Source organism: Lemur catta, chromosome 12 (genome assembly GCF_020740605.2).
Source record: "Lemur catta isolate mLemCat1 chromosome 12, mLemCat1.pri, whole genome shotgun sequence".
Classification (NCBI taxonomy): Eukaryota; Metazoa; Chordata; class Mammalia; order Primates; family Lemuridae; genus Lemur; species Lemur catta.
Window position 1 is genome coordinate 65,511,977 of NC_059139.1, and position 25,474 is coordinate 65,537,450.

The following is a 25,474-nucleotide window of genomic DNA, read 5'->3' on the forward strand; positions in this document are numbered from 1 at the left end:
TTGAGAGGGAGACTGATAATAAACAACAAACCAAAAACATTGTTTTAGACAGTGATGAGTGCTGTGAAGAAAACAAAGCAGGCCAAGTCTTTACAGAGTGTATCGTGTTTGTGGCTATTTTAGATGTGTGAGAAGGGTTCTTTGCAGAAGTGTCATTTGAGCTGGGATCTAAATGACAAGGAAGAATCAGCAAATTACCAAGCAGAAGAAATAGTTCTTGTGCGAGGAACATGCAAAAGGAATGATTAATAATGCTGAAAGGAACTTGGCGACTTCCAGGAACAGCAAGAAGGCCTCTGTGGCCAAAGCACGGTGAGCATGTGTTGATAAGGTCCCGCTTTTATTCTAAGTGCAATTGGTATCCACTGGAAGGTTTTTAAAATCGAAGATGGGAAGTAAGGAATGTAATACAATAGACATTTTAAGATACAATATTGCATTTCGATTTTACTCTTGGAAACATAGTTTCTAATTCCCGTGCCGATCAAACAATAATATATCCCTCCCGGCCCTCTCTGTTTGCCTAGGCTGTTTGCGCTCGCTGAGGCTTGTTTGTACCCGACACCCTGCTGTTGACAGCCTGGGCGGGACAGTGTGACAGTTGGCAGGCGCAGTGAGGCGCAGCCGGAGCCAAGTCGCTGCAGAGGCCGGGGCTGCGGGAGGGGAGGGCGGGGAGGCGGTGGCGGCGCGCGGGAAGGGCGGCGGCCTTCGCCTCTAGGGTGGCGGCGATGCGCACACCGAGAACGGGATGAGGAAGCGGGCCCCGACGAGCCTCCCTGGGGCTCCCAGGGCCCCTGGCGGTTCGGCCCCGAAGGCTAGCCCGGACTGCCCCGATTTGGCGTTGGAAACAAAAGGTGGCTCCGGGCTGGAGGCAATGGCGCGAGTGCTGGGGGGCAGGGGCGACTGAGGGAGTTTGTGCTTCTGCGGCCTAGCGCCGCGGGGCCTGGCTGCGGGCCCCAGAGGCGGCACCCCCGGGAACCGCAGGTGTTGACTTAAGGCTCGCATCAGGCGGGCCTTCTGCCCACATCCTGCGGCTCTCGCGGCTCGGGCCCGGCGATCCGGCGCCGGGTGTTGTCATCCGCCCGCGCGTAGAGGCGGCGCACCGAGCCTCCGGCCCCGGGACTGCGCTGCGGGCGCGCTCAGCCCCGCGGGCGTCTCTGCCCTCCCTTCAGGCTGCTCTCGCCACCGACGTCGTGGGACACTCGGCGCGGGCGGGCAGCCCGGCTGAAAACACCCACGGCGCCTGCTCCCTCGGCCTCGGAGAAGGGAGCTCCCCGGAGGCAGTCTCCCCGGGAAACCGCCGCTTCGCGCTCCGGACGGCGACCCCCGCCCGCAGGTTCCCGCCCTGCCTTCGGATCGCAGCTTCAGTCGCCCCTCCTCAGCGAGGCCTATCGTCGCCACGCCATCCGAATTAGCTTCCCACTCACTCCGTCCCATCACCCTGATTTAACGCGCGGCGGGCATTGATTTCACTCTCGTGTGTCTTCCGTGTTTACTGTCAGCCTCTGCAATGCCCACTCCATGGAGCAGGGACCGTGCGTTTCCGGCGCAGTGCGGGCGTCCGGGCGCCCAGGGCCGGGCGGACACAGTAGGCCCCCACGTCCGCTGAATGACTGAACTCGGACCCCGGCCCCGGAGAGCGCCGCGGCCGCCCGGCCGCTCCGGCAGGGGCGGGGCTAGCGCAGGCCCCGCCCGGGGCCCGCCCCCAGCCGGGCGCCCTCCTCCCCTGCCTCTCCCCGGAGTCTGGCGGGGGCTGGTCTGTGTTTTTCCCCTTAGCCTCCTCGCTCTTTCTGCAGCCGCCGCGAAAACCCGGCACGGCGGAGCGGCGGAGCGGCGCGCCCCTCGCGCCACCTCCCCGACAGCCCTGGGAGGCCGCGCTGGGCATGCTCAGTCGGAAGGGCCGCTTCAGCTTGCAGAGTAGGAAGCTTGGGCGCTCCGGCTGTGAGGAGCCGCGGCGGGGGGAAAATGGAGCCCTTCACCAATGGTGAGTGGCGGCCCGAGGCGCCCGGACCTGGGCTCCCTGGGGCCCAGGGGGTCGTGGGCAGTCGTGACACGCGGGGTCGGGCTGCAGTCGCCCCCGCCGTGGGCTTCCCGCCGGGGCTGGGGGGCGGAGGGCGGGGGCCGGGGAAGGCGGCTGCAGGCGCCGGGGGCAGCGGCCCGTGCGCGGCCGGGGCTGGCGAGAAGGTGGGCGCGGGGGGCGCGGCCCGGTGGGCGAACCGCGAAGTTTGGGCTGCTGTGCGCGGAGGAGTGGGCAGCGGGAAAGTTGGCAGCCCGGGTTTGCCCTCGGAGCAGGCGGTGTTGGCCCCACTCCGGCAGGGAGGGTTAAGCCGCGGCCGCTGCCAAACGCAACTTCTGTGGGGCGCTGGGAGCTGTCCCCCTGCCCTTCGCCGAGTTGCTGGCGTGACTTTTCCTAACGGAGCGGGGGAGGGATGGGAGGCTTGGCAGGTTAACGTAGTGGAAGGAAGGGAAACTTGCGGAGAGGCTTGCTCGCCCTGCCCGGTGCCGCGGAGCCGCCTGCCCGCATTGCCACCCTCCTGTCCGTCGCCCAGGCGCTCTGCGGGGCGGCCAGGCTTCCTTTCCCTGGCTCCCGATAATTCCAGATTTTCAGTCCGAGACTCATTAAGTATCAAGGGTCCGTCACGGTGATATCACAATGTGTCATGAGTTGACAGTCAAAGCAAGAACCTGCACCCTGCAAACAGCCACAGCCCTTTACTGAATGGAGAGAGTAAATTCCATCCTAGTTAAAACCATGGCTTTTGTTTGGACCAGAAGTGCCGGAGTCACCATGTAGGGGTGAGATGTCTTACCATTTGGCAGCGTTGAGTGTATGGATTCCCTTTTAGGATAGAAAGTAGGAAAACTGCCAATAATGGAGACTACACTCTACAATTAGGGGACTCACTCTTTAGTTGACATGTGTATTCCTGCGGGTGGTTGGTTACTGCAGGTAGTTAGGGTGTCGCTATAATAGGAGCCGAAGTCTGTCCGTGCTTGGGCAGGTTAGTTGCCATCCAAGAGAGAAAGACATTGCCCACTATCTCCCAGACCCCAGCCAGACTTTGTTGTATGCTGTGCTTCACTCATGGGGCTGCGAACTACTCATTATATTCTCCCTGCTCCTAATTCAGAAAGCTTTATTCTACTGCCATCTTTCTGTCTATACTGTTTAATTAGGCTTAATGATGTTAACTTTAATTCTGAATTTTCTTTCTCGTTCAGGTTCTATTTGTAATTATCAAGGCTCTAAGAATCGTCTGGTAGCTACTCAGAAAATTAAGGAAGATTTGAGCTGAAAGGAACTATAGAGATTGTCTAGTACTTTAGTGTAAAATATGTTTAATACAGGTCGTTAAATCCTCGCAGGTGAATATTCCAAGACTTATTCTTTGTTGTAGGTAGAATGCTTTGTTCTAGGTAGAATGGAGCTTCTATGTTAGTGGAGTTTTAAATGTGCAATTTCACCTAAATTAAAAAAAAGTCCCCACAACAAGGCTGAGTCACTCATTTGGTCAATATGAGTGCTAGCTGATTTGCTGAACATATACCTACAGAATTAAAATATGTTCTCAAGTCTTAAAATTGGGATATTTTCTCCCCTCATAGAATATGCTCCTTTAGATGGGAATATTTGCAAATTGTCACATTTGGGAGGACAGTGGAAAAACCCTAGAGAAGAAAAGAAAAAAAGAAGCAATGCTTCAACCCTCATGTAGGAAATTGGATTTCTGATCCTTTCCTATCTATTTTCCAGATTTCAGAGTCAATGCTGAAGATAGTTTAGCAATGCATCATTTTAGTTAATGCATTTATCACTCCTGGGAGCCTTATCTAACATCCTTTAACATAAGGAAAATAGAAACTCAACATTTAAAGTCAATAAGAAATTAGATGCTAGTAATTTGAGGTGCTTTTAGGTTTAAGGTAGACTGGGTATTTATTTTAAAACTTTTGAGGGATTACTGTACAATTTCCTGATGTCTTCAAACATGACATGGTATAGTAGAAAGTATGTTTATCTTTATAGTTCATTCTTTTAAGTACAAAGAATATACGCATATAGTTCTTCCATAGGTCTGGGTGTTTTGGTGCAGAGTATTTAATTATCCGTAGAATTTATGATTGCAGTTTGTATCAAGCTTGGTATTGGATTTTTTTACACATTCATCCTCTTTTAATAAAGGCTTTCCCACTTATACTTTCTCACATATCTCTGTATATGGAGAAAAGTGTGTGAGCTTAACAAAAAGTTTTAATACTTTAAGACCACATATTTTCAGTTAAAATCATGTCAGTAGTTTCACCCTCTAACCTATGCATTTGTGAAGGAAGTGAAATTAGTTTCTGTCTTATCATTCCAGCCTTTAATACTCATCTGTTCCAGTAGGGCTTTCTGTATGTAGTTTCTCTGTTTTCTGTCAAAAATTGCTACCATTTTTCTTTGGTCCTGCTCTCTGCCTATTGATGATGGGTTCATTTGATGAATATCGTATGTTAACCTGTTCAGGTAGCATAACTGCTGCAACCCATTTCAAATACATACCTACAGAAAGAGCTTATAATAAGGCTGGACCTTAGTGCTAGGAGTTCCAGTGTAGCTCAGGACATATTTTTGACCTTGCCCTTGGGAGGAACTGCTTACATTGAATACTGGACATCTGGTCTGTCTTTCGATCTTTGGTGGCTTTCTTACGGTGAGAGAGAGATATGCTGGGATTGGTTTGGCAATAACTATTGTGTCCTGTTAGACAGGTAGAGGTGAAAACTATTAGGAATCGAACTATTAGGAATTGATGGCAATTATCTAGGTTTTTTGATAGAGGTACTTGATCAAGGCAAGTAATGATTTGATGTTTGTCTAGCTTTGTCTTCATTTGCATGAAGGATTGGGATATTTCAGAATAATTTAAATTTGTGTTAAGAAATGCAAATGCCAGGGGCTCAGCCTCAGAATCTGATTGAAAAAGTCTGAGGTTAGACCTAGGAATCCATTTTTTTTTTTAAACCAGAGATCTATTATGTAGTGATGGACCTAGAAATCTGTGACTTCATTTTGAGGATACTAGAAGTGTTCACTAGAAGGGAGCTATTGGGAAGTTTATTAGGCAAGTAAATTCAGGATTTGGAAACATATTGATAGAGAATATCAATATCTTTTCCTGGTATTTTATATGTATGTGTGTGTGTGTGTGTGTATATGTATGGAGACAGAGACAGAGAGTCTACTTTGTGGTATAGTCTCTAGAGATTGGAAAAGCATTGGTATTTTGAAGTCCCAGAACTGGAAACATAATCTAAATAGTTTTTCATTTTTTTCATATGAACATAGCTTCAATGAATCTCTTTATTACCACAGCCTGGTGCATAATCAAACAAGGGGGACTTTCCTGCCTCACAAAATTATTTTTGTTTTTGTTTCAGATTGCTATCCAGTTGAAAGCACTTTTCAACTTCCAAAATGGGAAGTCTGGGCAACAAATTAGGTATTTGTGGGTTGTAAGGCAGTATAAAATTGTGATTTCATCCTTTTATCCTACAAATAATTGTTCTATAGGTATGCATATCTTTCTAAAAAAATTTGGCATCATTTTTCAAAAATGTAAGCTTATCACAGTTTGTATATTTTTTTTCTTTCATTCTATGCTAAATTACCACACTGAGAGAAAACCCTTAAGAAATGGAAGCTTATAGTTTCTCTGTGTGGTGGAATATAAGTTAAATTCTATTTTTATCCTTCTGTCTTAAGTTTTTTATTTTAGTTGAGGGAAATAAAACTATATAGGAATCGAGTTTAGCATCAACCTACAGTCTAAGGTTGAGACTGTAGCTAGAAACCAAAGCAATTTTTAACTGGAACCTAGTGGTAGAAAAGTTCTTTGCTAGTATCAATTTCCGGAGAAGAGTGTCTTGATACAAGATAAAAAAACAGACAGCATATTTTAGAAACTGTTATAACCAGTGATTATCATTTATCCATAGGTGATTCTTGAGAACTCAGCCTGAAAGATACATAGCCAGAAAGATTGGTTGTAAGCAAATTATGTAGAAGAGAAGCGAGGGGTAATTTCCTGCTCAGTAATTTGGTCATATACCATCTTCTGAATGACCACTTCCATGTAAACTTTCTGCTAGGCCCAGATACCGAAAAGCCACAAAAACTCACAAACCTGTCATCAGATAATGCTTACCTGAAAAGAGAAGTAAATTAAAGAGCCTGGTTTTGTTTTCATGCTAATATAAAAATATAGAAATATAGAAGAAATTTTAAAAAAGCAATAAAGCTTTGTCTAAGACAATATTCCAATTAGGAAAGAAATATACAGAATTGTCTTTGTAACCTCTTCTTAACTGTATGATATCTGTCACCACTAAGCTCATATTTCCCCTGATTTAGTGTAATATTCCTGTTAGGAAACAGCAGCATTGGCCATCTCTGTGAAAACACTGGAAATTGAGATGTGGAAGAATTTTATCAAGATTATGCCAGAAATTGAGGTGGAGCTAGATTAGGCCTGTGGTTCTCGGCAGCTGAGGTGAGGAGGATGGTGGTGCAGCCACATTGTCAGTGAGTTACCTCACGTCTTAAAAACTGTAAAAGGCTGGAGTTGAGTTAGTACTACTAGGCCTTTCCATAGTGTCACTGGAGCAACCAGAGAAACAGTTTTTTGTTTTTGTTTTTAACTTGAATCCCTACATATGCTCCTTTTCTGAATGTTCACAAGAAACCAGGATTAGGAATGGAGGGAAGTTTTAGAGCCCTGTGGTTCATCTCCTTTTGTATCTATATGTATATCTGGTTTTTGTAGAGAAGGCTGCTCATTGCCCTGGTATTTCTGGGCAGTAAATGAAACGTTAAGAGTTCCTGTGTTCATGGAAGGGTGTCCTCCAGGATTCCCTTATAACCTCATCTAGTGTTGTAAATTCATTTGTGATTGTCCAAGAAGTGCATGTAGGAGTTTGAATCCTACAAAGATCTTTAGGGAAAGTTTGGACTTAAAAGGAGAATCAATGATGAAGATGAAAGAAATGTAGAGATTTGGGGGTAAAGGAAGAAGCTGATAGGCAGAGATTTTCAAAATGGTCATGCTTTGAACCTTGCAAGTCTTTGGCTCAGAAACAAGCCTAGGTTGGAGAGAAGGGCACTGTTGTATGAAGTTTGAAGATGGAATCAGGGTTGGAAGAGGGGAGCTATGTGGGTCTGGTTGGACTAAAGGAATAGAGGGATGAGGAGATGAATGAGTTAAGACTAGCATTTGGAGGCCCTGGCAGAAGATAGAAAACATTTGCCAGGAATCTAATCATACCATCTTTTCTCTTTCATAGTCAGAAAACTCAGTCACTTGTTAGTTAGTACTGTTCACTTTCCTGAGTGTTTTTAGATTTCAAGAAACAAAATACAAAGAGGACTATATATAGATCCATCTTTTGGCTTGGTAGCAGTCACTTACAGTTCTTTATTGCCTTGTTTTGCCTCACTTTTCTACTGGTGGTTATGGTTGAACAATGAACCAATTAATTTTTTTAAAATTCCATCCTTAGCATCTTAAAGGAGGAGGAAACGAGGTCATTTGCCAAATAAAGAAAATTCAGGCTTCCAAGGGAATTTCAAAAAACAATGGAGAATCAAGTTTAATTGTAGGAGACCCTTTGAAGTTCTTTTCCTTCTGGTGTGTATTGCTTAATGAGTGTCCTCCTGGGCATTCTACATACTTCAAGAATGCAGTCATTGAAACAAAACTGGAGTCAACTGTCTGGACGTCTCTAGATGGGGGGGGGGGGGTGGTCCAAAGTCATCTTGAGCCTCCAGTACTATTGGGGGAGGCTAAACCAATGATCTGGGATGAAGGCAGTTATAAAAGGCTTCCAGATGTTTCTGCATGGGAATGTTTCTCCAGCTGAGGGAACAAGAGAGTGGGGAGTGCAGTGAAAGAAGGGTACTTCAGGCAGTTGGGTGTGTGCTTTCCTCTTGCAGTGTGGTAGCATGTCCCAGACTACTGCCTCAGGTGTCATTCAGTGTCATAGAGGAAATTTCTGGTGGGGAAGGAGGCTTGGGCCCTGGTATTTTTCACAGCTGAGACTGTTATTTTGTGAGATTAAAAACAGAATATTCATCACCAAAACAACATTGCATCATTCCAGGGTTCTCTTTGGAGGAAAAAATACATAGATATTAGTGGGAGTGATTGGGAGAGCTAAATGTTTTAAAGATCTTTCTTTAAGTTGGTGTTGGGAGTATGATTTGAAGACAGAAACAGTGTCATACTTGTCTAGTTTCTTCTTGTTGCATAATTATGAGAAGATTCTCAATGGTTAAGTAAGGGAGGCTGCTGGAACTCTTGAGTCTTGGAGGAACTAGTGTGCCCAGATTTATCAAGATCACATGTAGGAGTCTGGGCTGGCCTACCCTTGTACTTATTAGCAGTAGTTTCTCTGCTCTTTAAACTGGATGCTAAATGCCTCAGCCCTTGGGGCCACTAGCATTGTCTTTACAGAATCAAGACTGAGTGGCTAGATTAAGAAGACAGCTCAGGCTAAGCATAGAGTATTGGGTGTTAGTCAGTGGGAATAAGAAATGGATTGTTCTTTAAAGGAGCAGCCTCACTTCCATCTGCATCAATACAGGCTACTGAGAGGCTTGGTAATTTTCCAGCTGAAGGAAGCACTCAGAAAAATAATTGAATGTAGAAAGGAGGGTCTATTCTGACTTGGGCATTAAATGATATAACGTGTTGAGTTAGATAGAAATAAGCACATGTTCACTAAAGTGTGCCTAGCTTTGTTCAAGTCCGGCTGTTCACTGCGGTTGGGCACATAGTTCTGTTTTAATTAATTTTGGAAATACTATTGAGATAAAGACTTGAAGAATTCATGCACAGAAGCTTTTCTTGGCATGTAATTGAATGACAGTGGCTATTAGTAGAAAATATGTAGTTACAATGCCTGCTTTTTGAGTAATCATCACTAATGTTTTAAATGGGTTAACAATAAGCAAACTGTTCTTGAGTCAGTTGTAAATTGATGGCAGAGTTATTGCTGTAGAGATTTAAGACTGTCATACACCTTGTGTTTTATCAATCTGATGAGTCAGATAGAAAACTATTTCAGAGAATTATCAGCAAAATAATCCTTTGTTTAAATCCCTCTGAAATCAGGGCTGGCAAATTTATTTACCACTGGAGGTACTTTTATAACACACAAGATTTCTGTATACACTGAAGAGTTCTTATAATTTCCTTTTCAGATCTTATTCTGTTAAATAACTCACAGATATTCATTATGACTAGTGCTACTTTTCATTTTAAATAAGGAATTATGATAGGTTAAGCTGTTCTTTTAAAACTATAGTATATCCAGTGTATGGAATTACATATAAACTTTTTACCTTTAGATCCTATGGTATTTGCAGCTATACAGATTTGTCTGAGAGATTAACAAGCATAAATATTTAGGCATCATTGACAATTTCTTTTTACAGCTAAATTTTTCTAAGAGGGTCCCTGAGAGTTGCCAAGGACTATGGAACCTATATTATGAGAAAGATTTAAAAAATACTTACAAGATAAAGATTGTTAATTTGATTGGGGGACAATTTTGATATAAATGCAAACAGGGTAAATAATTTAGCCTAGGAAAAGAAAATTGAAAATTGGGGCTAAAATAATTTGATTTTTTGCTTAACAAGGTTATTGGTTATCTTTTGAAGTGAATAAAAGGGCATATCTTTATGTGAGTTTTCATCATTGTCATATGATAAATATAAGGATAAAGCAGCAGCAGCCAGATGCTATCAGTATTCACTCTTGTTTGTGTTTTTTACTTCATGAGATATCATGTTGTATGTTGACTTGATGCTTTTTCAATGTCCTACAGCCAGAATTTTAACTATGGTACTTCTTTTGTGGTATCGACAATATTTTTGTCTCTCTGTGGCATTGACAATGTTTTGAATACCTAGTTGTTCAGTAGAACTCAATGGTTATTATTAGAATTTTGTACATTATTGTAAATTTTTAGTTTTCTCTTGATTCTGTGTTAATTCCATTGTGGATAACAACCAGAGAAAATAGAGAGAGAATATATTGTACAAAAAAAGTTTTAGAAGATGAATACTTTAGGCTTAATTCTATTTTATTGGTACTAGAGAATACTGGGATTCAAATCTACTTAATTTTTCTTTTTAAAAAGTTTTTCCAATTTTTCTTTTTGAATTTCTTCCTTTTTACATCATGTTAATAATTCATTCTTCTTCTCTTATTTTTATCACCTAGACTAAAAATTTAACAGACCAAAATTACTTCTCCAGGTTTCCATGCTCTGTTCTTTTTTGTGGGGCTGGGGGCAGGTGTTGGGAGTGGACATCAGGGAAGAAGCATAGAGTAAAAATTTTAATAGAGTCTTCCTGTATATTGTTTTAAACTGCTTCAATTAACAGATATTTTAAATTTGTTTTGTTTTTGACTTGTGTCCATTTGTCTTTTTTAAAAGAGAATAGCTTTTAAAAAGATACCATCCCAAATAAATACATTAAACACATTAAAATATACTTTTACTGTATGCTAACTTGTTCCAAGCTTTGTTCTTAAATGTAGACTACAAATCTGAATGCAGTGTGGTCCCTGCCATTTAGGTACTTACATTCTGGTGGAATTAATTTTTTAAAAATTATTGATATGAAAGTACAAATTAGTACACTCCTTGAAAACTGCCTGACTTCAAGAATTACAGGTTCCATCCCTCACCTTTTCCTTCAGATACATTTGGTTTTATACTCTTTTTTTTTTTTTCACTTTGTAGGTGTATCTATCCATGGATCTAAGTTATTTTGTTAAGACTACTTACTGTATAGTGTAGCATAATATGAAGAGCAGTTCAGATTATTGCATTCAGATCCTGGCTCTTTACTCACTAGCTCTGTGATTCTTACTTAGGGATAGTATCTGGATGTTTTAATATATTTAGTTAAAAAAGCTAAAATGTGCACTCAAAACTTTTTTGATACTAGCAGTGGTCCAAGATACATGGTGGTTTGGGCATATTCCAGCCATAGTGAAAATTATGAAGAATTGGAAACAAATGGTATTTCTTGTATCTTCATTCTTTACTAAAGGCTTGAGGTCAGTGTAGGAGGACTCCTTCCATATCATATTTGTTGACAATTATGAATTTGCAACGCTTTCAGGGAAGTGTTGCTTAAGAGTGGAGGAGCTCTTCCTGCCTACGTCCAATTTAATTCTGGCTTAGGTATGCTTTCATGGTTCCTTCAAGCAAATGCTATATGCAACACCTCATTATTCATACAAGCAGAACTTGTTTCAGTCTCCAGCAAGTATTAAATATAGTTTGTCTGTTAAGTACAGTTGAAATAGTTAGGAGTTTAAGACCAAAAGGGGTAGTGTTAACATAAAGATACACAATAAGGGTACTTCATTAACTTCTAACAAGGCCTCCGTTTCTTAAGCATCAGGAATGCAAACAAACATGTCCATAATATTATGTGTTTAAGTTCATACCTATTTTGCTATGCTTTCTCACAGGAAGCTTAATAAGAAGCTAGTTTTACTAATGAATTTGTATTTCTGCTAGTGACTGTTTCCCTTATTTTATTATTATTTTTGCTGAATGAATGTAACTTGGCAGCAGCTTTTGGCTCTGAGAATCTATTATAAATTATTAGCAGTTCACTTCCCTACTTCTACCCTGCCATGAGTCTCTGGATATGTTTTTGTTTTTTTCTCACAAAGATAATATTTTGAACTTCTGAAACACATAAGCTAGTGATTTTGACCAAACAGCAAGGTGAAGTATATAAGAAATAATCCTTTAAGTGTTTGGTGGCTATACGGGTAGATTGCATGGGAACAGAGTACAGGCTTTTCCTCACCGTGGACCACAATTGTTGCTGGGAAACCTCGAGCTAGAGAGATTACATTTTCCCACAGGGATAAGTTATTGAAGTCTACATTTCTGCCCAAGGATGCTCAAATAAGCATAAGTGGTGTATTATAAAAACAGAAATATCACTTGTTTAGGACTCCATTTTCTAAATGGTTAAAACTCCATTTTGGGTTTTATATAAAGAATGTACATGCTTGTTCAACTAGGAACCATTAATTACATATAGCAGATAAAAACACAGTTCTTTTGTATTTGCTACTATGGTTGGCATCTAACATACTGCTCCACACGTATTAGATGCTCAGTAAATGTTATCTGAGACAAATACTTCTTCAAGCAATGCCAAAACAAATAAATAACAATTTTGTTTTGTTTGTGCTCTTAAAGGTCTTCCTTTCTTTCCTTTCCTTCCTTCCCCCTCCTCCCTCCCTCCCTTTCTCCCTGCCTTCCTTCCCAGAAAGCTCAATACTCTTTTTCTTTTTCTATAAAGGTTTCTACAGCAAACAGAGTAATTCCCATTTTTTGGGAACATTCTAATCAGTGTTCATTCAGCTTCCCTTTCCACTGAAATGCATTTATTGAGCATTTGCTGTATTTCAGACCCTATGCTTTATACTGAAAAGACAGTGTGCTAAAACACCATCTCAGTGTTTCAGGGGAAGGAAGATAACGTGGAGGCAGAGGAGTCTCTTACTCTGAAGCATTTGCAAAATCAAAATTAAAGATTGACCCAAGATTTCCCTCCTTTCTTTCATCTTCTGTGATAGCTGCTGTGCATTTATGACCTAAGTAGTACAGTTAAACCAATTTCTCTTCCTGCAGTGCTTCAGGGCCTTTGGCTGACCTGTATTGGGGCACTTTACCCTTCATTAGAGAGCCACAGAAACAATTCCCAAGCCAATTAGATTCAACTTGTAAAAAGATATTTCCTCATATCCCATAGAGTTGCTAAGAAGGCATGAATTTGGTCACATATGAGCTTTCGTATGGTCTTATGGGAAGAGTAAAGAAGGTAAAGTGATGTCACAGCTGTTAATGAGGAAAAGCCACTGAAAGGCAGGATTCCATTAGTTGACATAACTGAATAAGTAGTGTTATGAGTTAGTGGCAGTATGAGTTGAGGTGTGAAAACATGAATTTTAGACTTATATTAACCAGGGGGCAAAATATATGGATGTTTCTGTCCTGGTGTTCATCAAAGGATGAAAATCAAATGACATTTTGAGAAGAACAAAACCTAAACAACTCCTTAATGGCCACATAACATAAATTACGATGTGTGGTATTGTGAAGACACTGATTCACTACTCCCTGCCCCCTTAAGAAAGTTTCCATTCCTGCCCCCTCCCCCTACTCAGTATGTTTATGGAGTGACCATATGGGAGCAGGCTATAGGCAGTGCATTAGTCTGCTTCGGCTTCTGGGATGAAATAATAGAGACTTAGGTGGCTCTAACAGCTGAAATTAACTTTCTCACAGTTCTGCAGGCTGGTAGTACAAGATCAAGGTGTCTGCACAGTTAGTTTCTGGTGAAGGCACTTTTCCTCGCTTGCAAATCGCTGCCTTCCTAGTGTGTCCTCATATGACCTTTGCTCTGTGCAGGTGTGGAAGGAGAGAGCTTTGGTGTTCATCTTTTTTCTAAGGACACCAATCCTATTGGATTAAGGCCCACCATTATGGATGGCCTCGTTTAACCTTAATTACCTCCTTAAAGGCTGTATCTCCAAATATAGTCACATTGGGGGTTAGGGCTTATTATATGAATTTGATTTTGTAGGGAGCACAATTCTGTGTAGAATGGGAGCCTTCACTTTGGACAGTTTGTTTCTGGAAACCTCAGGGTAAAGCAGATTCTTTTTTTCCACAGGCATAAGTTATTGGAGTTTACATTCCTGCCTGAGGATGCTCAAGGAAGCATAGATGGTTAAGTTCAATTATTTTTTTTTCTGGATGCAAGGAATCCAGGATGAGGCAAAAACCCTTGTCCCATTCCTGTCCTGTGATGGAGTGATCCAGACCTATGTTTATTTACTTTGTGTATTTACTTTATATGCCTTTTGAAACAGTATACTGAAACTTGCATGTTCGAGTCAAGATATCTGGAGACTTTCATAGTTTCTTCTTTCTCTTTGAAGGCAGAGTTAATGTTTCTCAAACTTTTTGGTCTCAGGACCTCTTTTATACTCTTCAAATTATTGTGGACCCCTAAGAGCTTTTTAATAAAAAACAACTATTTTCCAAAACAAAAAGATTAGTGAGAGGCATTATTTTACAGCTAGATTATCAGATTTGCTGCTGCATTCAGTCTGTTGTAATAGCACATGTCATGTAGCCTATGGAAAACTTTACAATCATGAGCGAATGGGAGTGAAAATGCAAATAACATCTTATTATTATGAAAATAGTTTTGATTTTGAAGACCTCCCGAGAGGGCATCAGGGATTTCCAGGTGTGCCTATACCATATCTTGAAAACTGTTACTCTAAACATTAAGCTTGCCTTTTTCAGGAACTGGAGAGGGATGCTGTAGGAGTCCAGAGTGGGTAGGAAGTGGAGCTGTTGGAATTGGGCAGCAAGTTTCTTTAGATAGATCTAGGTCACAGGAAGGGGAAATGCTCTGGCCAGGCATATCTGACAGGCCACATTACCAGATGCCTTGGTTATTTGAGGCTTCTACAGTCATTTATTTCAGCCCTGAATAGTTCTAACATAGGGAGGACACAGGTTTTTAAAACTAATTACCTTAAAAAATAATTGATTTTTATCCATTTTCTCTTTATATCCTTACTGAAGGGTTTTTAACAAACTACCCCATCCCCAACACCCCCAGCTCCTCAACACATACATAATAAAGATGTATCATTTAACTTCTTCAGCCGTCTAGAGATTTCTTAGACTTATCTTAATTTTAGTGAATTAAAGCCCTATTTGGCTAAGTTCAATTATTTTTTTTCTACTTGTATGATCTGTGGACCCAGGAGTCCAAGATAATACAAAACCCTTTGTTTCATATCTGCCACAGAATGATCTAGACTTTTAAGAGGACTAAAATCAGCCTTGTTTTTTCCATTTCGGGCCATAAATGACTGGGATTGATCTGCTTTCCCCAGCTCTGCCCGTGGGCCTAACCAGGTCAACTGGGACAAGCCTGTGAGGTTTGACTACACCTGGAACAGACAGTTAATCTGTAATTAGCTTGCTGTAAAATAATTTTCGTGAGGCAGACAGTGGGGAAAGGAGGGTATTTCAGTGAGCTACACACTGATTCTAATCTAGGTGTTCTCCACACATAAAAAACCAGGTTGTATGAAAGAGAGCTTGACCCTCATGTTCCTGATTGGCATTTTGTATTAGTTTGAAATGCTAGAAAGGTATAAACACAGGCAGGTCTAATCACAAAATGGTTGGAGATCTTTTGTCCTTTTCTTAGAGCAAATTTAGTAGAGGAGTTTGATTAGCACCTAAGACTTGCTTAAATATGAACCATTAATTTTTTTCTTTCCACTGACAACTGCCACCTCCACCCTTCCTTCCTCTCTCCACATGTCCCTCTGTCACACACATGGACATATGAGGTCATTTAAGGTATAGTTTATCCCATAGAACAAAATGAAATGGAAAAGGACGTTTATTCCCTGCATCTTGGTTTCCCTTATATGAAACCTAATATGTGGCCAAATAATGTGTTGCCATATATAGAAATGTGTGGTTCTCTCATTTCTGGGGTTTTTGTGTGTTTCTCTTTGTCGGTCTGAAAGTTTTCTCTTGCCCATTTGTATTTTGATGTTTTCTTTTTTCAGCGAAACTGTTAATTTCTAGGAAGCACACCAGATCTATGTCTTAGTTTGTATAAACTATTTTATGTTTTTATTTTTTACTCCAAGATGTGTTGACAGAGGTTAATATAAAAAATGCTTGTGTGGCATAATTCAAAAGTTATCTGATTCTGAACCTGTAGCATTTTATAACCAGTGTTTGTCAGTTTATGTTCGCTTTTATCCTCGAGGTTAGGGAATGCTTAAGAGATGATTAAAAATATCTGTCAAGCCTTTGACTACTAGGTACATTGCAGAATAAATAGAACTGTTGCTGGTGCATATTCTGTATTAACCTGTCCACAGCAGAGTTGTCCCGTGATCTTAAGGCTCTTTGTAGATGTTACTATTGTGTTATGGCATGATAAAATAGAGATAATTAAAACCATGAAGTTCACACTTTAAGTTATCAATAACAATTCTAAAGTAGTCTTCCTTTCCTCTCCTCCCAAAATATGACATGCGGTAAACTGTGATTAAATGTAAACATGTGCATCCTGGAGTGTACATATAAGTTCAGCTGAGTGAACTAGAGTTCTATAAAGTTAGGTGATACACCACCCATCCTAACCCAGCTGTTCAGAATACCTTGAAATACTTATTAACATTATAGAGAATTAGTCCTTTACCCTGCTGGTGTTTACAGTAAGTGTCATAAATACTTGCACAGAGAAGACCTTGTGTGGTTTCTTTACTTGAGTGGTCTGAAAGTTTTGTGGAACAGACCTGGATGGAATCAGGAATGTGAATGTGCAATAATTGTTCAAATGAATAAGTCTCTAAACTTAGTCTTTGTGTAAATTAAAATCAGGGTACTGAAGTAGTGCATATTCCTGATTCTTAATATTATATTTTTTAAACTTAAAGTCAAAACAAAACAAAAAAACAGACCTTTCAATCCATCCCTCTCTCTATACCCACTTCTTGGCAACCACTGATATGCTGTCATTATCTAGAATTATCTTGCATTATCTTGCATTTTCTAGAATTTTATATAAATGGAATTTATATAGATTAGATTATATAGATTTTATATAAATCTTATATAAATGACATTATACAGTACTCCTTTTTGGTCTGTCTTCTTTGACTCAGCATAATAGTTTCTTTTTAAACAATGGCTGAATAGCATTCCATTGTATAGATATACCATAATTTATCTATTTACTGCTACATAGATATTTTTTCCAGTTTTGGGCTGTTATGAATAAAGCTGCTATGAACACTCTAGTACAAGTCTTTGTGTGGACATTGGTTTTGGTTTTTCTTGGGTAAATACATAGGAGTCTATTGGTTGGATCATCTGGTAACTGTATGTTTTAACTTTTTTGTTTGTTTTTTTAAAAAAATAATTTTTTAAAAAATTTCAGTAGGTTTAAGGGATACAACTGTTTTTTTGTCTTTTTTTTTTTTTTTGAGATGGAGTCTTACTTTGTCACCTGGGCTAGAGTGCCCTGGCATCAGCCTAGCTCAGAGCAACCTCAAACTCCTGGGCTCAAGCGATTCTCCTGCCTCAGCTTCTCGAGTAACTGGGACTACAGGTGCACGCCACCACACCTGGCTAATTTTTCTATTTTTAGTAGAGACGAGGTCTCACTCTTGTTCAGGCTGGTGTGGAACTCCTGACCTCAAGCGATCCTCCCACCTTGGCCTCCCAGAGTGCTAGGGTTACAGGCCTGAGCCACTGCCCCCTGCCACAAGTGTTTTCTTTGTTACATAGATGAATTGTATAGTGGTGAAGTCAGGGCTTTTAGTGTAGTCACCCGAATAATGTACATTATGCCTGATAGATAATTTTTGATCCCTCAACCCCCTCCCAACCTCCCTTCTAAGTCTCCGAAGTCCATTGTAACAGTCCATGTGGCCATGTATACCTATCATTTGGCTCCCACTAGTGAGTGAGTTCATGGGAGTATTTGTTTTTCTGTTCCTGAGATACTTCACTTAGGATAACGGCTTCCAGTTCCATCCAAGTTGCTACAAAAGACATTAATTCATTTTTTTATGGCTGAATAGTACTGTATGTTATATATATGTGTATGTGTGTGTATATATATATATATATATATATATGTACACACACGCACACCCCACATTGTCTTTATCCACTTATCAGTTGATGGGCACTTAGGTTAATTCCATATCTTTGCAATTGTGAATTGTGCTGCACTAAACACACATATGTCTTTTTTTTCTTTTTCATTTTTCCTTTTTTTTTTTAATTATTTTTATTCCCCCCCACATATGTCTTTTTGATATAATGACTTCTTTTCTTTTGGAAAGATACTCAGTAGTGGGAATGCTAAGATCCAAACCATCTTCCAAACTGGTTGTTAATCATTTCACATATCCATCAGCAGTAAATGAGAGTGCTGATTAATTTGGTATGGTTAATCTCTTTAACTTAGCCAAACCAATGGGTGGGTAGTCCTATCTCAATGTGGTTTTAATTTGCACGTCCCTGATGACTATTGATGTTGCACATCTTTTCGCCCGTGCGCGCGCACGCTTGTGTGTGTGTGTGTGTGTGTGTGTGTGGCCATCAGTTCACCTTCTTTTGTGAAATGGCTATTCAGATCTTTTGCCTATTCCTTTATATTGTATTATTTGTCATCTTACTGAGTGGTAAGAATATTTCATATATTCTGGATACATGTTTACAGAAAGATATATACACACACACATATAGAACACAAATATATATAATGGTTTTCTCTATATAAAAAATACTAAAGATGTTGCTCCATCATTTCTGATCCTCCATAGTTTTCTATTAAGAAATCCACAATAATTTGAATTATTATTATCCTCTATATAATATGTTGGTTTTTTTTCTAGTTGGTTTTGAGTTTTTCTTTACTTTTAGTTTGCAGCAGTTTGATTATGTGTGTCTCGGTTTGGTTTTCTTTGGGCTTATCCTTTTTTAGGTTCATCAAGCTTCCTGAATCTGTAAGTTTGTGAAGTTTTGGGTATTGTTTTTTCAGATAATTTTTCTGTCCAAATACTTTTCTCCTGTTAATCTGGAACTCCAACTACATATGTTAGTCCTTTTGATATTGTCCTACAGGTTCCTGAGGCGCTGTTCATTTTTTCCTCCATATTTCTTTTCTCTGTGTTCTTCAAATTGAATATTTCTGTTTATCTTTTAAGTTCATTGACTTTCTTTGTGATCACAATTCTGCTCTTGAGGCCATTTAGTTAATTTTTTATTTCAGATTTTTTTTTGTTTAAAACTTTAATTTTGGTTCTTTTTGTATGTAAGTTTCTATTTCTCTACTGAGAATTTTTACTTTCTCATTTATTTCAATATGTTTGTCTTTGCCTCCCAGAGCATAATTATAATAACAGCTTTAAAATATTTGATAATTCCATCATCTGTTGATTGCCTTTTCCATTGAGGATTGTTTGCATTTTCTTGGTCCTTTTTATGTCAAGTAGTTTTGGTTTGTATCCTGGACATTGTGAAGGTTGTATCATGTAGACTCTTTTATCCTCTGAAGTATATTGATATTTTTGTTTTAGCAGACAGTCACTCTGTTCAGGTTCAGACTTGGCGTTCTGTTTCACTGTCTGTGGATATCAATATCAATTCAGTTCTCCTAGGCTTTGTATAGTGGGCAGAATAATGGTCTCCAAAGATGTCCATGTCCTAATCCCTGGAGCCTGGGAATATTTTAGGTAACATGACAATGAGGAGTTATGGTTGCAGTTAGAGTTAAGGTTGCTAATCAGCTGACCTTAAAGAGATTATCTAGGTGGGCCAATGCAGTCATAAGAGTTCTTAAAAGTGGACGAGAGAGGCAGAAGAGCCAATATCAGAGTGTTAAAGTATGAGAAAGACTCAACTAGCCCTTGCTAGCTTTGAAGATGAAAGGGGGACCCAAGTTAAGGAGTGCAACCAGACTTCTAGAAGCTGGAAAAGACAGGAAATGGACTCTCCCCAGAGCCTCCAGAAGGAGTACAGCACTCTTGATATTTTGATGTTGGCTCAGTGAGACCCATTTTGGATTTTTGACCTTCAGAAATGTAATAAAATAAATCTGTATTATGTTAAGCCACCCACTCCGTGGTAATTTGTTACAGCAGCAATAGAAACTAATACACTTTGCTGTATTGATTCTGGTCAGTTCTGCACATATGTAGCTTAGAGGTGGTTCTGTAACTTTTGCAGGTTCATATACAGATTTAGGGGATCCTCCTCTCTGATTCTCTCCCCTCTGGTATTTTGCCCACACTGTGTAGTCTACTGGTTTCTCTGGCTAGAAATATGGAACTCATTGGAGTTTTACCTATTGGCATTGCCACACTACTCTGTGACTAAAGCCTGCTCTCAGGGGAGAGTGGAGAAAGTAAACGAAACTAAAACAGAAAACTCACCCGCATGTGGATTGCTTCAGCAAGTTTGGACTCCGTAATCCACCATTAAGTGAAGTGAAAATGTAGACACCTGTGAAGTTATCTGAGTGCAAAATTTGTCTAGACTTTCACAGTTATTTTCCTACTCTTTTATAGTTGTCTCATACCTAATTCAACAACAGTGTTAATGGCTTGCCTTTATTGAGTTTTTCGAAAGATTTCACCTGATTTTCTCAGAATTGCCTTCTTCATCTGTTTTGTAAGTTAATTGAATTACCAAATAGCTTTACCAATAATTACTGGAAATGCCACAGCTGATTTTGGGCAAGCTCTTAACTCCACTGGAGTACTGGATGGGAGCCAACCAGCCATGAATGTTAGGCATGCTGTGGGTACCAGTTGTATTTGTTTTTTAATACCACCATAAATTATCACAAGTTTGAGCAATACAACACAAATTTATTACCCTACAGTTCTGTAGGTCATAAGCCTCACATGGGTCTCACTGGGCTATAATCAAAAGGGGTTGGCAGGGCTGTGTGTTCTTTTCTGTAGGCTTTGAGTAGGACCCATTTCCCTCACTTTTTTAGCTTCTAGAGGTCACCCACATTCCTTGGCTCTCAGCCCCATTCTTTCATCTTCAAAGCTACCAAAGGCAAATGAAGTCCTCTTCATTACTTCACTCTGATCTTTTCTTCTGGCTTTTGTAGACCCCTGTGATTATACTGGGCTCCTCCTGGATAATCTCTCTCTCTCAGGATCTTTAACCATGTCCCTAGAGATTAGGACATGGACATCTTGTGGTGGTGGGGGGAGGATTATTCTGTCTACCATACCAATCTTATTTACTGTCAATCTTATTTACAGAGGATCTGGAGAGTACTGGTTCATATGGTGAGCTGGTGATGTAGACATTGGCTACTATTTGTAGAAGTAATGTTTGAACAAAGAATATATTCCAAGATAGTTTCTACAAGATTGATTTTATTTTTCAGAAATTATAATTAACTTGCAGTTAATATAACTACCTCTGTATTTAGTTGTGGTGTTCTGTGGGTAGAATTGAGGAAGGTATGGGAGTGGGATATTGTGGCATAGTTCATAATATACCAAAATTTGATCCTTGGTCAATTCAACCAAATATCCATGTAAACACATTTATCTAATTTAATAATTTACTGACATTTTCTTTATTTTAACTTTTTTTTTTTTTTTTTTTGAGACAGAGTGTCACTTTGTTGCCCGGGCTAGAGTGAGTGCCGTGGCATCAGCCTAGCTCACAGCAACCTCAAACTCCTGGGCTTAAGCGATCCTACTGCCTCAGCCTCCCTAGTAGCTGGGACTACAGGCATGAGCCACCATGCCCGGCTAATTTTTTTGTATATATATTTTTTAGTTGGCCAGATAATTTCTTTCTATTTTTAGTAGAGACGGGGTCTCTCTCTTGCTCAGGCTGGTCTCGAACTCCTGACCTCGAGCGATCCACCCGCCTCGGCCTCCCAGAGCTAGGATTACAGGCGTGAGCCACCGCGCCCGGCCTATTTTAACTTTTGATAAAGTTTATAGCCATTTATTTTAGACAGGGTGGTTTTTGAAGATTTCTGTGACATTTTCATAGATATGATTGTTTTAAGATAGTTTGAGTTTTAAATTTAAAAAATCTGGCTTAGCTAAAGCTCTAACTTGGCAGCTAATTCTCCGTATTTGACCAAATTGAGTATTGGGGGATTTTCTGAACCTGGGAAGATCTAAAATTTTTGGTTATGAGAATTTCTCATATATTTCGAATTTCAAGTCTTATGCATGGCTCTAATATCAAGAATAGTAATAAATAATATGTGTATTTCAATACATTTGTAATCCATCCTTCTGCTTTTAAATTTTATTTCCATCCATAGATTTCTGAATTGAATTTATCAAATAAATATTTTTAACTAGAAGAAATGTTTACTGATTGATATGTGAATCATAATCAGGTTGACCTTTAGTTGAAGTCACAAGTCTCCTGAAAAATAGCTGCAGTAAAACTTGGTTCAGTGCTGCGGTCTCCGACTCCCTGGCCGTGTGGACTGGCAGCGGGGGCCGCACAGCAGGAGGTGAGCAGCGGGGCGAGTGAGTGGAGTGAAGCCCCACCTGCACCCACAGCCGTTCCCCATGGCTGGCGTCACGGACCGAGTCCCGCCCCCTGTCAGATCAGCGGCAGTGGAGGCATCAGACCCTCGTAAGAGCGCCAGCCCCACGGCAAACTGCACATGCAAGGCATCCAGGTTGCAGGCTCCCTATGAGAATCCAACACCTGATGATCTGAGATGGAGCCAAGGAGGCTTCTCCCCCACCCATGGAAAAACTGTCTTCCGTGAAACCAGTCCCCGGTGTCAAAAAGGTTGGGGACCGCTGGTTCAATGAATACATCTAAACTAAAACTTTAAAAATCCCCAAAACCATGCCATATGATTTGCTATCAACTTACGGTTAATAAAATGCATTTTGGCCAAATTCTGGGGTATAGGTCGGGGTTATCCATTTCCTAAATAAGTACCTTATCAGCCAGGCCACCGAGTTCTGTGTCCCAATAATAATAGTTCAACCATTGATTTTTCCTTTTATGATGACCATATGTTCAGACTAGTGTTTTTAAGAAGACAGGAAGATAGTAAAATGTGTTAGAAATATTTTCATCAAAAAACAAATTTCAAAATTAGTAAGTAAAATTTCATTGCTTAGGTAGAAAACTTTTATATTAGAAATTATACAGAGTCTTTCATCCCAAATACTAGATTTTACTCTTCCAGGAATCAACTGGTACTACAGGAGAAAAAAGAGACAGCAGATAAATGTTTCTCAAAAAATCAACTATAGTACATGAGAAATTTCTCTAAAAATATAATTTTTTCCACAGTCACATCCGGTTTCTGTTTTGTCTGAGATCAAGGTGAAAATTTTGTTGCTCAGTCTTGAACTGTCAGTTTGTCTGTTGTCTGCAATGATTTTTATTCTTCTGTTTTGGTCTTAAAGTCTTCAGAATTTATATTATAATAAGATGTAAAAACTCATTTAAAAATTGAATTCTTTTTGTTCTTTTTAAAGGAAAAAGAATATCTGAAATGGAGTAATAACCTGTAGCACCTTGTAGACATGCTTCAGTTAATGAATGCTTGGACAATTTTAGGACTTGGAGGACAATTTTAGTCCTATTATTTGAAAAGGACTCACTTTAAAAAAAAAAAATTGTCTACCATGCAAGAACAAATGAGGTCTTTGAGGTTGCTTAACCATTTCCTGTAAGTCTGGGAAAGTGGTTGTTTTCAAAATCACCAAGTTGAATTTGGGTAGAACTAAACTTAGCTGAGCAGTTCTGTGGGTTAAATTCACTTATTGCTTCACTTCCATCTTCCTGTAGAAAAGTTAAAATGTAAAAATTAAAAAGAGAAGTCTCCTCGGTTCCTATCATTTTTACTAACTAGCTAAATATTTTTGGGTAAAGTCAGTTGTTTTATCTATAAATGTAATAGGTTTAGAGATTCTCTAAAAGAGGTTCTAGTTTTCTAAAACAGCAATAGCTGATTTCTTAAGAGTTTCTAGTTTTTAAAATAGCAAAACAGTGTTTCAGTAGAATGAGCACTGTGTTGTGCATTTGCCCCCCTCAAGATCCTCGGGGGATGGAGTCTGGGACCCCTCCCCCATACCACAATTTGTGAGTCCCTGATACAAAATGGCATGTTATTTGCATATAACCTACGCACATAATCCTATATACTTTATTTTTTTAAGTTTTGTTTTACTTTTTTTTTTAAATTTCAAAATATTAAGGGGGCACAAAAGTTTTTGTTACATGGATACACTCTATAACGCTGAAGTCAGGGTTTTCAGTGTGCCCCTCACCAGGACAGTGTTCATTGTCCCCAGTAGATACATTTTTATCTCTCACCCTTCTCCCACCCTCTCTCTTTCTTAGTTTCCAGTGTCCTTTTCATCTTTTTTTCCCCATGTGCACCCAACATTTAGCTCCCACTTATTAGTGAGTACATGAAGTGTTTGTTTATCCATTTCTGAGGTACTTCACTGAGGATAATGGTCTCAGTTATCCTCCAGCAGTTACATCCAAGTTGCTATGAATGATGTTTTTTCACTCCTTTTATGGCTGAGTAGTACTCCATAGTATGTATATATATATACCATATTTTCTTTATCCGCTCATGTATTGCTGGGCCCTTGAGTTGATTCCACATCTTTGCAATTGTGATTGTGCTGCAATAAACATTTGAGTGCAGGTGTCTTGTTAAAATGACTTCTTTTCCTTTGGGTAGATACCAGTAGTGGGATTGCTGGATCAAATGGTAGGTCTACTTTTACCTCTTTGAGGAATCTTCATACTGGTTTTCATAGAGGTTGTACTAATTTGCGGTCCCACCAACAGTGTATAAGCGTACCTTTTTCTCTGTATCCACACAGGCATCTCTTGGTTTTTGACTTTTTAATAATGGCCATTCTGACACTTCCTGCATACTTTAAATCAACTCTAGGTTACTTAAATACAATGTAAATGCTATGTGAATAGTTGTTATACTGTATTTTTTATTTGTATTTTTATTATTATATCATTTTACATTTTTTCCAAATATTTTTGATCCATGGTTGAATCTGCAGATGTGGAATCTATGGATATGGAGGACTGACTGTGTTTGAGTAGTTTCGTAATCTTAAAGAGAGGAGGGGAAGTCCAACTTACTGCCCATGATGGAGTATTAATACAGTTAATTTAGCTGGACAACATCAGCCAACATTTTTTGAATACCTACTAAGTGCCTGACTGAGAAAGTTGTAGAAACCACAGTGTCAGTATCTGACACTGTGGTTTAGGTTTAGGTACTGCATTCAAAAAACTGTGGGGTTGGAACTTGGCTGTGCCACTTCCTAGCAAGTTCTTTAACCTCTCTAACACTCACTTCTTCATCAGTAAAATGTTGTGAGGATTAAATGAGATGACATATGGAAAATGCTGATTGATAATACGGAAAACTAATAATTATTGAGCATGTACTATGTGATCTAAATGCTTTTACACATATCATTTAATTCTCGTAACTCAGTGAGATAGGCACCATTATTGTCTCCATTTACAAATAAGCAAACTGAGCTTGGAAAAATGAAATAACTTGCTGAAAGTTACACAGGAAGTAGCAGAGCACTCTGGTTCCAGAGATGTTCTTAACGATTCTGCTGTGCTCTCTCTCTTTGTCACTCAGCCCAGTGTTAGCATATCATAAAGCCCTCAGTGAAGATTGGTTTTCATTATCATCATTATTGGTGGTGGTGGTGGTGGTGATAAGCTTGGTTTTACTTTTTTCAGCATCCAACCTTGTCCTGTGCTAGGCTACCAGGCAGAGTTTCCTCACTTGCACTGATAA

The 25,474-nt window shown here is 39.8% G+C and overlaps 1 protein-coding gene across 2 annotated transcripts in view; it reads left to right on the plus strand.

The window, feature by feature from the left end:
• The first annotated feature begins 289 nt into the window (after positions 1-289).
• The window catches only part of LOC123648582 (leucyl and cystinyl aminopeptidase), an 89,217-nt gene continuing 64,032 nt past the window's right edge, over positions 290-25,474 (plus strand). Inside the window, exon 1 of one of the 2 annotated variants that reach the window (XM_045566467.1) lies at positions 290-312. Coding sequence is in view for 1 of the 2 variants with exons in the window: in XM_045566466.1 (XP_045422422.1) it covers positions 1,966-1,984 (19 nt within the window). In the remaining variant the exon portion in view is untranslated. Of the gene's footprint in view, positions 313-1,738; positions 1,985-25,474 lie in introns of those variants that run through there. The other variant, XM_045566466.1, reaches the window with a different exon arrangement.